Source organism: Carassius gibelio, chromosome B16, assembly GCF_023724105.1.
Source record: "Carassius gibelio isolate Cgi1373 ecotype wild population from Czech Republic chromosome B16, carGib1.2-hapl.c, whole genome shotgun sequence".
Lineage (NCBI taxonomy): Eukaryota > Metazoa > Chordata > Actinopteri > Cypriniformes > Cyprinidae > Carassius > Carassius gibelio.
Window position 1 is genome coordinate 19,093,365 of NC_068411.1, and position 19,141 is coordinate 19,112,505.

At 36.6% G+C, this 19,141-nt stretch overlaps 1 protein-coding gene across 1 annotated transcript; it reads right to left on the bottom strand.

Moving 5' to 3' along the window:
• Nucleotides 1-4,681: 4,681 nt before the first annotated feature.
• On the bottom strand, nt 4,682-19,073 carry LOC127974407 (endoplasmic reticulum resident protein 44). Its single transcript, XM_052577642.1, has 11 exons — nt 18,903-19,073; nt 14,232-14,304; nt 14,035-14,074; nt 13,275-13,390; nt 11,377-11,561; nt 11,126-11,241; nt 10,339-10,513; nt 9,709-9,820; nt 7,436-7,577; nt 6,719-6,821; nt 4,682-5,025 (listed from the first exon to the last, which is right to left on the bottom strand). The coding sequence occupies exons 1-11, from the start codon at nt 18,957-18,959 to the stop codon at nt 4,927-4,929; spliced, it is 1,218 nt and encodes a 405-aa protein (XP_052433602.1). The 5' UTR covers nt 18,960-19,073; the 3' UTR covers nt 4,682-4,926.
• Nucleotides 19,074-19,141: the final 68 nt, after the last annotated feature.

Genomic DNA, 19,141 nt, shown 5'->3' on the forward strand with positions numbered 1-19,141 from the left:
CATACGCTTTATCACAGGATGCAGTGGCAGTTACTTAAAAACCAACTTCTCAAAATCTGCTTGTTTTTGTCCTGACTTCTGCTGCCCCCGGGTCTCACTCGTTGTTTTTCGGGGTGAGCAGGGGCATCCCCTCACAAACACGGAGCTGGGTCTGAGACGCACACTGGCCCCCACGCCTTCCTCATAACACAACACACTGGACTTCCCCTACGATGGGGCGAGTGAACGTCTCCAAGAGCACATGCAAGCCACTCTGTGCGTGATGCACGAGCGAGATAGCCCGAGTGCTGAGCTCTGCATGTGTTCGGCTGTGCTGCTCGCGCAGGGAAAGTCCCAGGACTTACAGACTGACCTGCACACAGCCGAGTGGCAGACACGTTGCACTTTCCATATTCTGTGTGCTCAAATGGAAAATATAGCAAGCCATCTGTGGTGCTCTGTGATGTAATCTCCATAGGTGTCGTGATGTCATGGGTTCCTGCTGTGGGCGGGAAGATGTTTCATGACATCAGAGACCCTTTTTGTTGTGTCTCCATTAAACACCCACTTCAGAGCATTTCCATTTTACTATAAAGACGTAGCTAAAGAGCTAAAAGTCGTCGTTGATGTCTGAAGATAAGGATGGAGGAAGGGAAAGCGTAGTCACTTTAGATCAGCTTCCCTAAAAGTTTATAGTTAGAAATAGTTGTAAATATTTCATACAAATATTGTACAAAGACATTTCCAAGAGTTTGTACACTGTCATTTAAATATTCTCCATATTAAAAAGTTGTTTCCCCCACACTTGTAATTACTAACATGTGGCCTAAATATTAGTCTGTTCTTATTAAAAAAGTACTTTAAACATTAAACTAAATATATATAACATTTAGACGCAAACTACTGAGCAGTTTATTCAGTTAGATAACATTTTAAAAGGATGGTTCAACCAAAAATTACAATTCTGTCATATGTACTCAACCCTGTATGACTTACTATGTGTCGAACACAAAAGACAATACTTTCAACTCTTTTTGTCCTTCGATCAAAACAAATAACAGTGGATCAAAAAATGCTGAGATGTATATATTTATAATTTTGTATTGTATGTTTCACAGAAGAAAGTAAGTGAATTTATGAAAGAATTTTCATTTTTGGGTGAACTGTCACTTAAATTATATAATATTTCACAAAAAACTAAGCTAGTATTGGTTGCTGTGGTCACTGAAAACTGAATTTACTGCTTTTTACATGGACAGCAGTCTTTAGTACTACTTATATACTTTTATAGTCATCAGTTTCTTGATATTTTTAGGTGTATTTTATATTTTCAGTTTCAGTTTTTTACTTTTAGTATTTTATTTTTGTCCTATTGACATTTTCATTTATTTAATGAACATTTTACTAAATATTCTAATGATTTTAGTACTTACTGTAATTGTAAATTTATTTCAGTTCATTTCTAATTTAGATTGACTTTATTTTTGTTTTGTTTTTGTTTTTCATCTATATTTATATTTGATTTAATTTCGGCTTTATTTCAACTACCAAAAGTAATATTAATAATTTTAATTAACAGTAAAAACACTCTTGGACTGTGGGTCATTTTCAGTAATTTCATCCAAGAAATGTAATCACTTTATTTGTCAAAGAAGCCACTTATGTATGGCAATAATTCTTCAAATATAGTTTGAAATGCAGCTTCAATGTAGTTGCTTGTGATTAAAGTAGCAGATGTTGGTGCAAAAAAGTAAATTGTTCTTTCATCCTGTCGCAGGTACAGTAAGGCACTAATATGGCCCCTTAAGGGGTTGATGAGGTATAAAGATGTACCTTTAAGGATACCGCCCAAGTGACAAGCTGCAGCTGTCTCAATGTATTGGTTTTACAGTAGTGTCTGTTTACACCACCTGTTGACTTTGGGACATACGTAGTTTCATTTCTTCGTAGGATCAAATGACAATTGACAAATTTTAAGAAAACATAACTGATAAAATCAGGCCTTTTTGAGCAATTACATCCTTTGTGCAACCTTAGGCTCACTTTCTTGATGTTATCTTAAAGCTACAAGCTATCTTTTTTTTTCTTTTTTTTAGTTTAGTCATCTGCAAACAGTTGGAGGGGTAGCCCAATGTTGGTGTGCAGATGGAGTATAAAGTGCTCACAAAGCAATATTTTGTCTTTGTGACATTGATCTCCAACATTAGATCATTAATACAGGACATTTGGATTGAAATGCAAAATCTTTCTATTGACTTCCAATGTACAGACAAACAGAAATCAGTGGGAACTGACGCTGTTTGTTAGTGCATAGTGATAGTGAAGTGACATACAGTCAAGTATGCTGACTAGGGATATACCGATACTGGTATCGGTATTGGCCGATACTGAGCTCCTACTCGTACTCGTAAAAATGCCCTGATACCACACAGCATGTGATAAGTGCCATATTCAGACAAAGAAACACCAACATTAGACAGCAGGATAGAGTTATTAGATGATTAAGGTTGTCTACCTTTATAGCTGATATGCGCGAGCTGATAAAGCACGCTGTTGAGTTGATATACATTTCATCACTGGGAAGTTTGTAGTTCGGTCGGATACGTCAAAAACAAGTAAGTAAAACAATGCACAAGTTACTTAACGGTAGGGAGGTAGAGAGAGAGAGAGAGAGAACACATTCATTTTTAAGTATAATTTATTTTCAACCTTAGGCACACATGACTTTCTGGTTAAACCTTAGCAGCCTGTGTGTAATGTACTGGCAGTACTTTACTACTGTCCCTCTTGTGTTTTGTTGCTTGAGTGTTTGTGTATTATATGAGTGGCTTTGTAATATAGTGCAGGACGTTTCAAAAAAAGTGACTTCTATTTGTGAAAAATATCCCAGGAGATTTATAACGAGTGGTACCCTCCATTATTACAGCACCAAGTCGCTGCAATGGAGCAGCTCTAATGCTATTAAATTACAGATGATGAACCATAGAACAAAATAAATAAACCTTGTAAAATACATGTTAATGGACATAATTAAGTGTGAAAATAACTGAAGGATATAGTCAAACCACAAATTATTCAGAGACCAGATATATTTTTTTTACTAGTGGGTGCAGGGCACTATAGTTCATTTATGTGAGGATAGAAAAAAAAAACTGTAACAAATTATGCCCGAAAAATTCTTCAGTGGACTACCAGTAAAACTGATACACATTTGGGACCAAAAATTATTTAGACCAAGTTTGGGAAAAAAAAAAAAATGAAGTTCAGGTTTGCATGAAGCTGGATGACAGCATGCCTAAGAGACTACAGTCATTAAGGCTAAGGGTTGCTCGACTAAGCATTGATAGTTGTGTAAATATGGTCATAACAGCTGTCTGAATAATTTTTGGTTGATTGTAATCCATCACATACCTTTCTCTCAAAGTTATCTAACATCAAGAGAATTTTTTTCTGACAGTTTAACTTGGAGTTCTTGTCATATTTTATTACATCTTCTAAACTGTGATAATGTGAAATGTTGTAGATGTCTGAATAAATTTTGGTTTGACTGTATCTGTTATCTGTAATAAATTAAGTTAACCAGCTAACATTATAGATACTCTTTTGGTTTCTGTACCCAATATTTTAAAAAAAAAGTACAAATGCAATAAAAATATCTTTATCGGCAAGTACCAAAAATAAAAGTGTCTGTACGTATTGGTGCATCCCTAATGGTGACCCATACTCAGAATTCATGCTCTGCATTTAACCCATCCAAAGTGCACACACCCAGAGCAATGGGCAGCCATTTATCCTGCAGCGCCCGGGGAGCAGTTCATTCATGGTATTGTCAGCCCGAGACTCAAACCCACAACCTTAGGGTTAAGAGTCAAACTCTCTAACCACTAGGCCATGACTTCCCCACAAAATGTTTACCATCATTCCTCAAAATACCTTTGTTGCACAGATGAAAACAGCATAACGGTGACAATATACTTTTTTCGGTGGACTGTCCCTGTCTGTGAGATGATACTCATTTTATTTAGAGTAACAGGAAGAACCTTGTTTACTTGATATGATTTTGATTATCTTTTAAAAATTGCTTAAAATGACTTATTTTACAATTTTATGCAATATCTTTTAATGTACAAAAGTAATGTGTATTAACCTAACGTTGCCTAACTGCAAAAGTAAAAATAAGTGAAACGTTTAATGAGACACAGACAGCACAGAATCTTGTAAAATTTTGTTTTTAATTTACTCTTCTTTTTTTGGTTTCATTGTCCCCTCCGTGATGACAGATTTACAAATAATCCCCACCCCTTTAAACCCGACCCCCCCACATAACCCCGCCCCTGACCACTCCCCCTGGTGGTTTGGGATGATATGACACTAGCAAGTCTGGATCTTAGCGAGCGTGAATTTAAACAAGTCTGGAACGGTACAGTACATGAAAACAGACTAATAAGCACATGTAACATACATGTGCGCGCACACACACACACACACACAGGGCACGCTCTGTTGAGGACTGGAGTGAAACACCACAGACTGGACTGCAGGTTTGTTTTCCCCCCATGATTCCACTTGCTCGCACCTAAAATCCATAATAAACTCAATTTGCTTTCCAACAAAGAGGACCACCAATGTAGCAATTTTTTTTCTTACAAATCAGGGACTTGGGGAGACAAAAACATAGGGCAAAAAAAAAAGAAAAGAAAACAAAAATTCATATTTTTAATTTAGACAAGACCCACAGAGCACAAACATATTTACAAGCTCCAAAAACAAAAGTAAAAACGCTCCTCTTCATTCCCCACCCCAAAAAAGCACAGGGGTTCACCTTCTCACTTTTTTTTTTATCTAAAATAAAAATTATGAAAATAGACATCATGCAGGCAGCAGCAGGGCCAGGAAGGCACCAGCTGACTGCTGGGTTCTGGGTTGGGTCTCGATGTGGTGGTGACATCACAGCTCGTCCCTGAGGATGGTGTAGCGCGACTCACTGGGGGCCAATTTCTGAAAGGAACTCTCTGGGGGATTACTGGCCACCTCTATATTCTCCTCCTGCAGGAATACACACATAAACAGGTGAATAAATAACCACAGATCACCTGCATCTGCAAAGTGACTGTTTACACAGTCATTATTTCGAGAACCAGCGCTAGACTGATGTGTTCCTGTCAGCAGCTTGCTCTGCACCAAGGCCACCAGGTTCATTCTGCTGCATCTACATTCAAATGTCAGCACGTGCATTTCATTCAGTCATATTCTTAATTAATGTATGCCTGCATTAATTAGTCTAGATGAACACGTTTTCAGAGTTTTCGATCAGGAAGAGTTCTGAACTTACGACCTGAGTAAAGTGCCTGTCATAATGGGGTACTTTAATCAGCTGAAAAGTGGACAACACTGATTTGAGCAAAATGTCATCTCGATATATACAGGCCAAACAGAAGCTGATTGAACTAACATTGTATAATGACGCACTGTTATGTGCAAATTACAAATTATATCTGTAATTTGTTAATAATGGCATGTGAAATTACAAGCATTGATACTAATTTAAGGTGTAGTTTTGCACATTGCCATTCAAAAAATTGGGGTCAGTAATATTTTTATATTAATAACTATAATAAGTTTATTTATATAGTGCCTTTCCATAGCTCAAAGATGCTCAAATAAATGCTTTTATTTAGCAAGGATGCATTAAATTGATCTAAAGTGATGGTAAATTACTTTACATTTTACAAATATTTTCTATTCTACATAAATGTTGTTCTTTTGAACTCTCTATTTATTGAAGAATCCTAAAACTGGACTCAACACTATAATACTCAATAGTTATTATGACGTGTTAAAATATTCGACAATATTACTGTTTTCGTTACTTGGTGATCTGAGAGACTTGTTCACTTATACTCAACAGGTCATCAGTTGCATTGTGTTTGTCGAAAACGTGTCAACTTATTTGGACTTTCTTTAAAAAAAAAAATCTCCTTGTTAGGAAGATTCATGCAATATAAAGTAAGTGTTCATTAATGTATGAGTGGCAGAAGGGTCTTAAAAAGCTTAAAATGTGTGCATAAAAAGGAATTTAAACTGAATTAGTATTAAATAATAAACAAAAACATCAAAATGATAAATAAACAAAAAAATTTATAAGCGCGGTCAATCGACTAAATTTTTTTTGCGTTTAATCTCATCTAGCATTAAAGTTGTTTTGTTCTTTGATCAACAGACATCACAGCAGCTGGGTTATTTATTATTATTTTTTTGGGCTGCTATTTCTTATCTGCCACTGCTAAACGTGACACAGATCTGACAGACATTGTTTTCTCGCAACCTTTTAGATATAACTGTGCTTTAATATGAAATGATTTACAGCATGCCGCTGCATTTGTGAACGCAAATAAAGATCATGTTACCAGCACAGTATAGTAGCCGACAGAACAGGAAAATGTGTTTTTGCTGACATATGTCCAGAAAATATCTCATCTGACTGCATAAAGACATTATGCTAAATAAACTAAATAAAAGAAAAAAGAAAGAGACAGAAGTAGCAGTTGTGAGTGGGGTGGCCAACCCTTGCCCCGCCCCGTGTTAACGGTGTTAAATATTTTTAATGCTGTTAAACTGGAAAAATTAAGGTGTGTGTGTATATATATTATATAAATCCAGATTATATTGACAGGTCCATCTCAAATCACTCTTAAAAATAGAAAAGCAATCCCGCGCAGAAGCTGTGGTGAACTCTGACCTGTCCTGGAGTGCTGTCTGTGGGGTCTGGACCGTGATGGAACTCTCGGTGCAACTTTCCTGAGTGCAGGTCCAATACAAACTGCCTCAGCTTTCCTGGAACCCTGTTCATACACACAAGGCATCATAAAACAGTACAAAAAACAAACAACAACATGAGCAGCATCATTGCTTTAACGAGTGAACAGATAAGACCCTAAGAAAGCCGACAGTCTCCAAAACCACAGCATTTTAACAAGATAATCACATCATCTGTCCTGCCCCAGACGCTACAGACCCCCTGGACAATCAGCTGTATCAAAGACTGACGAGAGGCAGGCTGATAAGGCCCTTATTGGATAATAGGATATACAGAGTGCTTAATAAAATAAGGCATGCGCTGAATTATGATGCTTTCTGTCATGTACAGCCTCGGGGTGTCATAAATAATTATGATGCTGCAATAAATAGTAATAACATAGTTATAAACCTATGAAAACTAAGCTACTATGTTCACACACATTACAGCTATCAGTCAAGTGTTGCTAAATTAATTGGCATATCTGGCTGAGGGATGAAGCCCAAAGCCCATTCTCTATCACTCTTTCAGTGTGTGTTGCTGTGGGCCGAGTCTCCAATCGTTGTTTAATTGGTAGGTGTCTGGAACAAGAGATAACCTGCAGAGAGGAGGCTCAAGGAATCACTGCAATAAATACACATGGACAAGTCTAATACTTACGCGATGTCGCTGAATTCTGGGAAGACATACATGTGGCGGAAACTATCGATGGCAATTACAGGGCAGTCGGCGGGGGTCTTCTGAATGTGCAGCAGAGGGTGCCGGAACTTCTCGCAATCGGCATGAAGAAAATTGATAGAACCTGAGAGAAAAGGTAAATTTAGATGTGTTGTACATACAGACTGTGTCTACACATCATTTTTGGCCATCAAAACTGTATTTGCATCAGGGATGAATTTTTTTTAAAAAAAATTCAAAACCGACTACCGTATTTTTCAGACTATAAGTCTCACTGGACTATAAGTCGCATTTATTCAGAACCAAACACCAAGAGAAAAAATTACCATCTACAGCCGCGAGAGATGGTAATGTTTTCTATTGGTTCATTTCTCTTGGGTCATGTCAAATAAATTTTGATAAATAAGTCGCACCTGATTATAAGTCGCAGGACCAGCCAAACTATGAAAATAGTCCGGAAAATACGGTAGTTGGTGGGTTCATTCATTGATTTAATAATAAATTACGATAAATTTATTAGTCAATCTTAAAGCGTTAGTTCACCCAAAAAAAAAAATTCTGTCTGAAAATGGATTACCCTCATGTCGATCCAATCCCACAAGACCTTTGTTCATCTTCAGTACACAAATAAATATATTTTTTTATGAAATCCGAGAGTTTTCTGGCCTTCCATAGACAACAACGTGACTAGCACGTTCAAGGGCCAGAAACGTAGTAAGGACATTTGGTAAAACGGTCCATGTGACGTCAGTGGTTCAACCATAATTTTATGAAGCTACACAAATACTTATTATTTTTACTTATTTTTGTTTTTTTTTTGCGCACAAAAAGTATTCTCGCAGATTTATAAAATTTAGGTTTAACCACTGATGTCACATGGACTATTTTAACAATGTCCTTACTACCTTTCTTGGCCTTGAATGTGCTAGTCCCCTTGCTGTCTATGCAGGGTCAGAAAGCTTCCGAATTTCCTCAAAAATACCTCTATTTGTTTTCTGACAATGAACAAAGTTCTTATGGGGTTGGAACAACTTGAGGGTGAGTTATTTTCATTATTGGGTGAACTAACCCTTTAAAAGGATATAGGTCATACCATCCCAGATCTACATGACTCTTTCTTCAGCTGAGCACAAATATTTGTATAATCCATTACTATATTTCTAAAAATATAAAGTACATGACCTCTGAAGCTGATGCCTTAAAAACACACAAAACAAACACAGCGGTAATACATATCTGATAAAACCATGTTTTCTGTAGTGGAATAAAAGGATGTGTTTTTAAACTATAAACCATCACTACCGGTCAACTATCAAAAGAGTGTTCACATGATGTAAACAATGTTGCACTGTGAAAGTGTTGGTCCTAAATGCTTCTCTGTCACTTTAACAACAAGCTTACATCATGCTTCTCAACATACTGTGGTTATGTCGCGTATAACAGTTGCTCAGAAACCATTATTATTATTTAAAAAGTTCCGAAAACCCCTATATTTCAGGACTTCCTCTCCCAAAAGTATTGTGTACTCTGGTATTTTATATTGTATAGTCAGCAGGGTCGTTCCTAGAGAACCAATTTCCTCCTCTGGCCATTTTCCTGGTTGCATTAGAGAGTCAGACTTTTAACTCAAAGGTTGAGGGTTCGAGTCAACTGGTGAATGGAGGGCGCTGTGATTGGAGTGTTTTTTGTTGTGGTAATGAAGATGGAATGTAAATGCTAAATTGACACGATTGAAAGAGCATGAAAATCTGAAACCTCCTATGACAACTTGCAGTGTTACATATCATCGAGGCTGAGAAAAGAGCAGACAACAGGTAGCTAAATGTCATTATCGCTGTTTTCCATGTTGTGGAGTAAATATTTGTTAAAATGCTGGGGTGTTTCATATGCGTTTGGCCGATCAGCGTCTATTAATTCTCTGGTAGTTCCTATAGAACGGTTTCAGACCCTACTCTCAAGTAATAAAAAAAGAGTTCCTAGAAATAAATACTTTCCTAGTTCCTGCGGAGTGAACATACCAAAAAGCGGGTACTTCCGCCCAATAGTTCTAGGAACTATGAAAAGGTTCCTCCAGTGCAAAAGCCCCTAATGTCTTGAAAAGCAATGCTGATGGTATAAGCCAGTAAGAGGAAACCTACAGTACATGACTCCATAGCCAGAGTAAATACATGTAAAAGTGCGAGTTCTATGAGTGGCTTTTATCACAATGATTAAATATTGACCCGACCATGACCCTTTCTGATCTTTATGCATACCCTTTTCACTGATAAGCTGGCGAGCCACTTCTTGCTGAAATTTCTCCAGACTGTCTGTGTCATCCTTCTGATGGAAGAGGATCAGGAACGGGATGCCCTCCTCCGTCAGTTCCTTTACACACACACAAAAACAAATTCTAATTCTTAAGCAAGGCGGTACAGACAGTAAAAAGTCCCATTTCTGTTATACAATGCGTTAGCACTGATGGAACATTGCTCTGATTTGTGGACCAGAAAGAAATGCAGTCTAGTGAGTTTTGAGAGTGTGTAGGATGTTTGGGTGAACTGCAGTTAGGCAGAGGTGGGTCAGTGGAGCAGATTGTGGAGAACCTGCCCTATCACCAAGCAACAGAGACCGAAGATATTCAAAACATGCGGTCAAGTAAATCAAAGAAAAAACCCACACCCACTAAAGGACATGGCATGCGGACGACTTTAAAACACAAACACACTTGAAACGTACACAGTCAGATGTGCTTGAGTGTGGGAAAAGTACACTGAGGGGGAGGGGACTTTTCTTATGCAAATGATGATTTCGTTGTTCGACTTTTAGATGTACACAAATAACAAATGTGGACAAAAAGTACATGCGCTACTTCACAAAATATATTTTGAGAAAAGAATGCATACCTCTCCATTTTCAAATGTGATTTCTCGGACTAACGGCACACACTTGTCTTGCGTCCAGGCATAACTGAGGTCAAAATTTGTGAGTGCACCCATGTAGACCATGTCAGGAGCATTCTCTCCCATTGGCCTATAAATAATATTATCACCACTGAACCGCTCAGGCTTAGAAACTTCCCTGTAAAAAAAAAAATATAGGAATAGAAAAATTTGGTAAAATTGAGATAATCAAGATTCAAGTTGATTATTCACAGTCCATTAAGATAACTTTTATATCATGTTTTCTCTAATGCTATGTTTAAATATCCAAACAATGCATTATCTAATATGCATTCATTTGCATAAATCTCAGTGCAGAGAAAAAAATAATAATTATAATGAAAACCTACAGACACAAATAGTAAAAGTGTACTAAAATAAACACTTAAAGGTGTATTTTGGATGCTTTCTTTCCACTAGTCTTTAAGAGAAATCTCAAAACTGATCAGTACTGCCTGGAGTGTCTCGCCTTGTAGAAACAGTTCACCCAAACTGAGAATTCTGTCATTATTTATTCACAAACTATACTCAACATTTTAAACCTATATGTTTATACCCCTTTTAAGGCCAAAGAGACTGGGACTTCCAGTGTCATTTCAATGGAAGGTCGAATTATGACAAATTGATCAAAATAAAAACATGAACAATTCACCCATGCATGTAATAAAACCAGTAACATGCGTTTAGATAACAGGTTCTGTGAATTATCACACGTCATGCTGACTTCAAGTATCTTAAGTTCTTCCCTTACCCAAACGCTGCCAGGAAAACACAGTCATCTCTCAGGATGTTGGCCACTTTCTCATAAGTATGGTAATTGTCAGAGTCCCTTTTTTCAAAGTAACCAATGATGGTGCGTCTAGTCCTCTGAAAGGGAAGGAAGGACATTGAGATGACACAGCAATCATTCTTAGTCACTGAACCTAAAAAGCACTTTGGGTAGACATTTTAAATGTACTACAGAAATTAAACTGTTTAGCATTGTGATTGTGAAACACTCACATCTATAGTGCTGAGTTCTTCCAGATTTTCTATCGCTTTGATTGGATCCACTTTCTGCTGGCGGATGAAATCAGCGATGGCGGTCACTGACCTTTGACCTCTGTATTCTCGCTTCATCATCATCCCATTCCTGAACAGCTTCAGTGTGGGGTATTTGCTTATCCTGTAGCGCTGGGCTATATCAGCTATCAATGGAAAAAAATTAAAATACTCAAAAACTCTTACTCTTTTATTTCAGCTAAACTACCATTTAGAGTTTGAGGTTGGTAAGATTTGTATAAGTTAATTAAAGGGTTATTTCACACAAAAATGAAAACTAGCCCATAAATGATTTTCCCCTCGAGTTATATAAAAAAAATTGTCTGTGATCTTTCAGGCTGTTTAATGCCACTCAGTGGGTGTTACATGCATCAGTCCAAAAAAAGTAAAATAAAAAGCCCCAATCCATAAAAAAAAAAAAAGTCTCACATGGCTCCAGGGGGTGAAAAAAGACCTCCTGTAGCGAATCTATGTGTTTTTGTAAGAAAAATATAAATATAAAGTGATTATTACAGGACATTTTTCTTACAAAAATGCATCGATTCCCTGCAGAAGGCCTTTGTTCAGGCCCCGGAGCCATGTGAGACACTTATGTATTTTATACATTATAGATTGCGCTTTTTATTTAACTTCTTTTGGACTGATGCATGTAACACCTGCTGAGTGCCATGAAACAGCTTGAAAGATCAAAGACAATATTTAATATAAATATAACTCTGGATTTGTCTGAAAGAAGAAAGTCATATACACCTAGGATGACTTGAGGGTGAGTAATTTATGGGCTAATTTTCATTTTTGGATGAACTTACCCTTTAAAGAACATTCTTATGCTCACTAGTCTGCATCATTTATTTGACCATAAATACATTAGAACAAGTAATATTGTAAAATATTGTTTTAAGATAATGGCTTTGTATTATGATGCATTTTAAAATGTAATTTATTCCTGTGATGAGTCATTACTCCAGTCTTCAGTGTCGAAGAATCTTTCAGAAATCATACTAATATGCTGATTTGCTGTTCAAGAAACATTTCTTATTATTATCAGTGTGGGAAACGGATAAATAGTTTAGTGGAAACTGTGGTGTTAGGATTGTTTGATGAATAGAAGAACAGCATTTATGTGAAAAAGACTTTTGTCATTTCTATTTCATCACTGACTAATATAAGTATTAACATCTCTTAAAAAAAAATTCTTACTGACCCCAAGCTTCTGAATGGTAGTGCATGTTAAAGTTAGATTGAATATCTAAAGGTGTTTTTAAATCAATAAAAACCCAACAGAATGAGGCGACATGTCTTTTCCCGGTCACACTTATTTCTCTTTGCTTTCTAATACATAGAAAGGTGAGTTTTAGGACCCAAATGTAGAAAAAAAAAACACTTCAAGCTTGGAGATCATTTGCGCTTTGGAGAACAAAATATGGGTCAATCCATGAATATTTAGTTTTTTAGGTTATGAGAGGGAAAGATCAAAAGGTCAGAGGTCATGGGTAGTCTCATTTTAAAGAGAAAGATGGACCCCAGTCAGAGTACAGAACCATAAAATGGGAAAGAACTAAAGAAAGTAGAGAAAAAAGAAAGAAAGGGGGAGGGGCCGAGACATGAAAGTCAACTGATGTCGGGGGTAAATACTCCAAAGCCGATCGGCTGGAATCAGTCTCTCGCTCACACACACACACACACACACCCACACTGTGGGGTATCTTTGAGCCGCCTTGACTTCACAGAAGATGCAGTTTTGTCATTAAACCATCAAACACTTTACAAGACATCAATAATTCTGTTTAATTTGCTTTATCTCAAAGGCTAAACCAATGTGTGTGTGTGTGTCTGTGTGTGTGTGTGTATAAACTCACAGTGCTGGTCACAGTCCACCCGGGCAAACACCACCTGTGTAGTGTCTGGAAATTCCTCCCGCGCTATATTGGACGCCTCCTCAAAGATGGGGTGGAGCATCTGACTGAAACGACACCTGCAGAAGATAGACACAGATAAAATGAGCTAGGGGTGTAAAAAGATATTGTGTCGCAATATGTAGCAATACAAAAATGCAACTATGTATTGTGAATAGTTCACCCCAAAATGAAGGTTTAGAAAATTTTTATTAAAGCTTTTTTTCCACATATAAACAATGATCCACATATAAAGAGCATTTGAACTTCCATGTTTATTAAATTTATCATTAACACATTAAAAATAAAATACATTACTTATTACAATACAATACATAAATATGTAGTCAGGAACTGATTAGAAGCATACATAGCTAAAAAAAACTGAATTGTTAGATAAGAAGAATCAGGAAAATGTATATTTTGGTTAATGAACAGTACTTTTTGCTAGCTGTTTATTATCCTAGAAGTAATAATCCAAAAAAAAATTATAATAACCCCTACCATTGTATTTTTTAACACTAGAGTATGGTGAGTGTATTGGATTGTGATATATCAGTATTGGTTATTAACCCTAATAACATCACCATCAAAAAACGTTTTGTTACATCATCATCCCCAGGACAAGTCAACTTAGTTAATTATTCTTGTGATCTACCCATACGGGGAACCTGCACACAACGCTCATGAGCCTTTCTAACCAACACACATCTGGAACACTCACCAGTCTGCATAGAAGTTGACTAGAGCCACCCCTGCATTGTCTGTGGAGAGAAACGTGTGGTTTAATTTCATTTGATCTACTACAATGACAAAGCAGCATTAGATAACGTACACCCACAGGTGCAGTAACGGTCTGATTGAAACTACTGATGAAACAGCCTTCAAACACACAAATAAACAAGGTAAGAAGTTACTCACTGAGGATGTCATCGATGTTTCCAGTATCCAGACTGGTGATCTCTCCTCGTCCTGGAGTATACAGACCCGTTACCTGCCGATAACAGAGGTGCTTCATTTGGTAAATGAACCGTTTGTATGTATGCATGCATGTCAGTAACACTGATATACCATTTTGGACAGTCATATTTATAAACTATAATCTTATACAAAACACCTGCTTTAACGCAGTCGAAAATTAAAACTAGACAAGCCTTCAGTTAAGAAATTAATGGAATAAGCTGAATTACTAGTGATGTAAGCGATTTAAATATGGAATACAAATGCTCTGTTAAACATCTGTTGAGACTCATGCATCATTTAACAACATCGACTAACATTATTACCATAACTATTTTTCATTTGCAGAACTGTGTGTGGCATTTGAAATATTGCTTGTATATTGAAATATGGAGAACACAAATCACAGAGCATTAAGCTCTCACCCTTTCAGGGTTCTTACAAATAAAACTTTTTTTTTTTAATAAAAAGTAAATAAATAAACAAACAAATATGCACCTGTGGAACAGTGAATCTTTGCTGACCTGTTCCATCTGACTACAGTATAGCAGTTTGTAAAGCTCATATTAAGTGTGCTACTCTATTGCTAACTTCTATTGAATCCACACTATATTATATTAAATCATCATTATCATCATGCTTGAAACCATTGTGACAGTCGAGCCTATATTTAATAATCTATCATTTTGATTCTTATTGATTTACCACTGGATTAATTATTAAAGTCTAATGACTAGTAGCTATAAGAATTAGTCCTAAGTCTCTTTTCAACAAGAGATGTTTCACCTAAGATGACTTTTTTAAACAAATCGTTTTCTATATCTAAATGTTTTCCCAAAAGCCCCCTATAATGAGAAAGTACATCTAAACCTCACTATTAGTAACAGTGAGAACTGATAAACTCCCATAATCTTATCTAACTGTGATCAGTGTGCACTTTAAATTCCAATCACATACTACTACTCAAACAAGGGAATTTTGATAAAATACAGAACAATAAAATAAAAAAATATATATATACAGGCATAGCCATGAAATATAATTTGTCTGTCTGATATATGTGCAATACACATCATTTTTAAACTAAATTAATATGATTACCATATTTTTGTAATAATACTACTACTAAATAATGTACTTTAATATTTAGAGCATTTTAGTCACATCTACACACATATGACATGAGCAAAACACACAATTAATTTATTTTATCATAATTAATTGCAGAAAATTTTCCATAATTGTCACAGACTAGCCTTTCTGTAACACGAAAAAACAAAATGTAGTTTGGACTTTCGCCATTTTCTTTAGCCATGTGACGATATTAGTCTGGGTGATTCAAGGTGGTATAAATAATCTAGCATTTTATTTTGTGTTATTACTCTGAAATGATCATATCACTACCAAAGTTCATTGAAGCTAAGTAACGTGGCTATCTAATATGCGAGATAAATGGGTTTGATAATGCCACGTGTTAAAGAAGCTGACTGGTGCATGAGTCTGCTGTTGCTTGCTACATTTCACTACATCCTGTTTGACTCACTTTATCAAAGATAGCCTGAAGACAGGTATAATGCTATACTACGCACATCTTTACCCCTCCTTAAATAAACACTGTGAGACAGAATAACTTGACAAGTACACTGTGAACGGCAAGACTGACTGCAAATTATATGATGCAGAGCTCCTCACACTTAGCTGTCTTAAAGGAACACTCCACTTTTTTTTAAAATAGGCTCATTTTCCAGCTCCCCTGGAGCTAAACAGTTGAGTTTTACCGTTTTTGAATCCATTCATCTTATCCCCGGTCTGGCGGTAGCACTTTTAGCTTAGCTTAGCATAGATAATTGAATCTGATTAGACCATTAGCTCAAAAATGACCAAAGAGTTTCGATATTTTTCCTAGCCATATTGGCCTAGAAAATTGCAACTTTTCATTTTCTGTGAGTCTTCGTACACGATGTAACTACAGAAGAGTCAAGTTTTAAATAGGACAAATATTGCAACTCTTTAGTCATTTTTGAGCGAGATGCTAAAGGTCTAATCAGATTCAATTATCTATGCTAAACTAAGCTAAAAGTGCTACCGCCAGACCCGGAGATCGGCTGAATGGATTCAAAAACTGTAAAACTCAACTGTTTAACTCAAGGGGAGCTGGAGAATGAGCCTATTTAAAAAAAAAGTGGAGTGTTCCTTTAAAGTCCATGATGGACTACTGAAACTATTATAGAAAGAAAAGGAAAGAAAAAAAAAACGCTCATTACTAAATAAGTGAAGTGACATAATATCAAACACACACACACACACACACTGAGGCATATGTAATCCTACTCAAAACTGGCATCTGCTAAACAACACTGTCTAAATTCTCTGGCTAATCTTTCAGACAACTCAAGTCTCCAACTGTCACAACACAGCCACAAAAACAAAACAAACACTCACGGCTCCGCATGGGCTGATCTCAACTTATCTCAATCGCAAAGTACAAAATCACAGTTAGACCCAACATATGGCGTGTTTAAATTGGACACACGCATATCCATTTCTTAATGAGATTCATCACAAAGAGTTTCCCAGCTCTAATATGGGAAGTTTCTATTCAGACAAACAGGTTTGATCAGCAGGTTCTACAACTAAATTAACATATTTTAGAGTCTAGTTCCTGAGTATTTTTCAAATGCTGCAGTCTCAGTTCATAGGTAATGCTGCAAGCACAGAGTTGTTGCAAGAATTAAGGTCCATTCGCACAAAGAATGACAGCTACATTAGTGTCCACACCAATAAAACTCAACGAAAATTTAATACAATTCAGTATATTATAAAAGCTCACTCGAGTTCATCTGCTGCTTTAACTGCTTGAGCATTTTAAAACAGTTTATTTAAAATTGCTCTGACGATGATCCATACTATTGTCCCCACTGTGGTTTGGACTTTACAATTCTTACAGAATTAAAATGATATAGTTATAGTTATTGTCCTTGATGCGAATGGGCCTTTACTTTTATATACGTTTTTATGGTTCACCAACATAAACATTTTGATTGCTGCTGAGCAAAAATTACTTTTATTTAAAGATGGCATGAAATGAAAATTCATCACCCTATTTATTTTCTAAATGCATGTTATGGATATTTTCTTTTTGAGAGACTGTAACACTTGAGTGTATGTCAAAATATGGAAGAAATGATCTGTCGCTCCCTACTTTAAATATGTCATGAAATTAGTGTTATGTAGCTAGTGTAGATGTGCGAGAATGAGTTGTGATAACATTTATTAAAATGGGTTGAAATCATAAATCAGTAATACTTCACATTGTTTTTCACCTGTATCAGGCAAAAGTGGGTTTATTTATTTCCTGCTATCATGAGGTTGCTTTGAAACAATATCAGAAAGTGAAGAATGAACTATAACACACTGTGACATCAAATGAGCTGGGATTACAAACATTTTAACTCATGCTATTGAAATGATTAATAAAAGACAGACAGAAGCTCTCAGAGGTCAGTCTTCAACTAACTACCTCTGTTCTGAGGTGACTGATATTACTTTCACAAATGAAAACAATACCAAATGTCAAAACATTTATGACCATGAACCAATATAATAGTCCTGCTAAAATACAATCAAAGAAAAATTAAAAGCTTGTTTATGTACGACACAGGCAGCAAAGTTACTGCTGCTGTGGTTTTCACATCATGCTGTCCTGCTCTGAGCAGCGCGGGTCACTTCCGGGTTGACAGCCAATAGGATTAGGCCACAACAGAGCTGTTCACCAACCGGTTTCTTCACTGCAAAGTCGCATGAAATGAAGCCCAAAATATCCCACTCTTTACTTTAGGACTATACATACACTGTTGACACCTGAAAATGATATCGTTACAATTGTAAACCCGACTTCTAGTCCTTCATTAATTTGTTAAAGGACTTTCCGTATTGAATAGGCTCACATTAAACGCTGTCTATGGAACTTCACAACTATGAATAGGAGTAAGATACTCGTTAGCACCTCAAACGTGTTCATTCCATCATATGGCATTTATCATTTAAAACCCGTGCAAGGTTCTCAAACTTGCGTGACTTCTTATTCATCAAAAACTATTTTATTTGCGTCATTATCTACACTATAGAACAAAAGTCTCCTGGCCCTTTCAACACTGCCTTAAATAAAGGTTGTATGATTGAATGACTCTTGGTTTGCTTGCAAACACTCTAAATGATTCATATAAGTTGGCAGGTTTCTGTGAGAGTGTGGCTGTACATTAAATAAGGGAATAGTCGGCCAACAGACTATAAACTATCAAAACGTCATACTTGCAGCTGCATCATGACTACAAGCCCGGTGACTCTAATAGCTGGTTAGCCACATTAGCCAGCACTTTCTTCAGCTAACCAACATTCATCACAGGCCATTAAAACTATTGACATATTCAGAAGTGACATAGTTAAAGCCGCCAGTTCTATCACATCTGGAGACCTTATTATAATAACCCGTTAAATTATCGATGTGAATCAAGAGCATCACATCCAAGTCAATCAAACCCTTCAAATAGCTAGCGTTATATGAGCTAGCAATTGCAAGTAAAACTGGAGAAGTGTGTTACTGAAAACGCGCGGGATTACTCAGCCACATACCAGCAAGAGGGTGAAGTAGTGCAGTTCGGGAACGGGTATTATTGATGATAATTTCATTGTATAGTGGTGTTGGTTGAGGTTGCGATGTTGTTGGATCTTGCCAGTCTCTCGATACCACCTCCTTCTCCTCTGCTGCAGGAAACAAGCAGTACATACGCCAGGACTACGGGAACTGTGATTCCGGGTTTTCTGGAATTGTGGGAAATGTAGTTTTACAATGTTACGGTATTCGTTCAGTC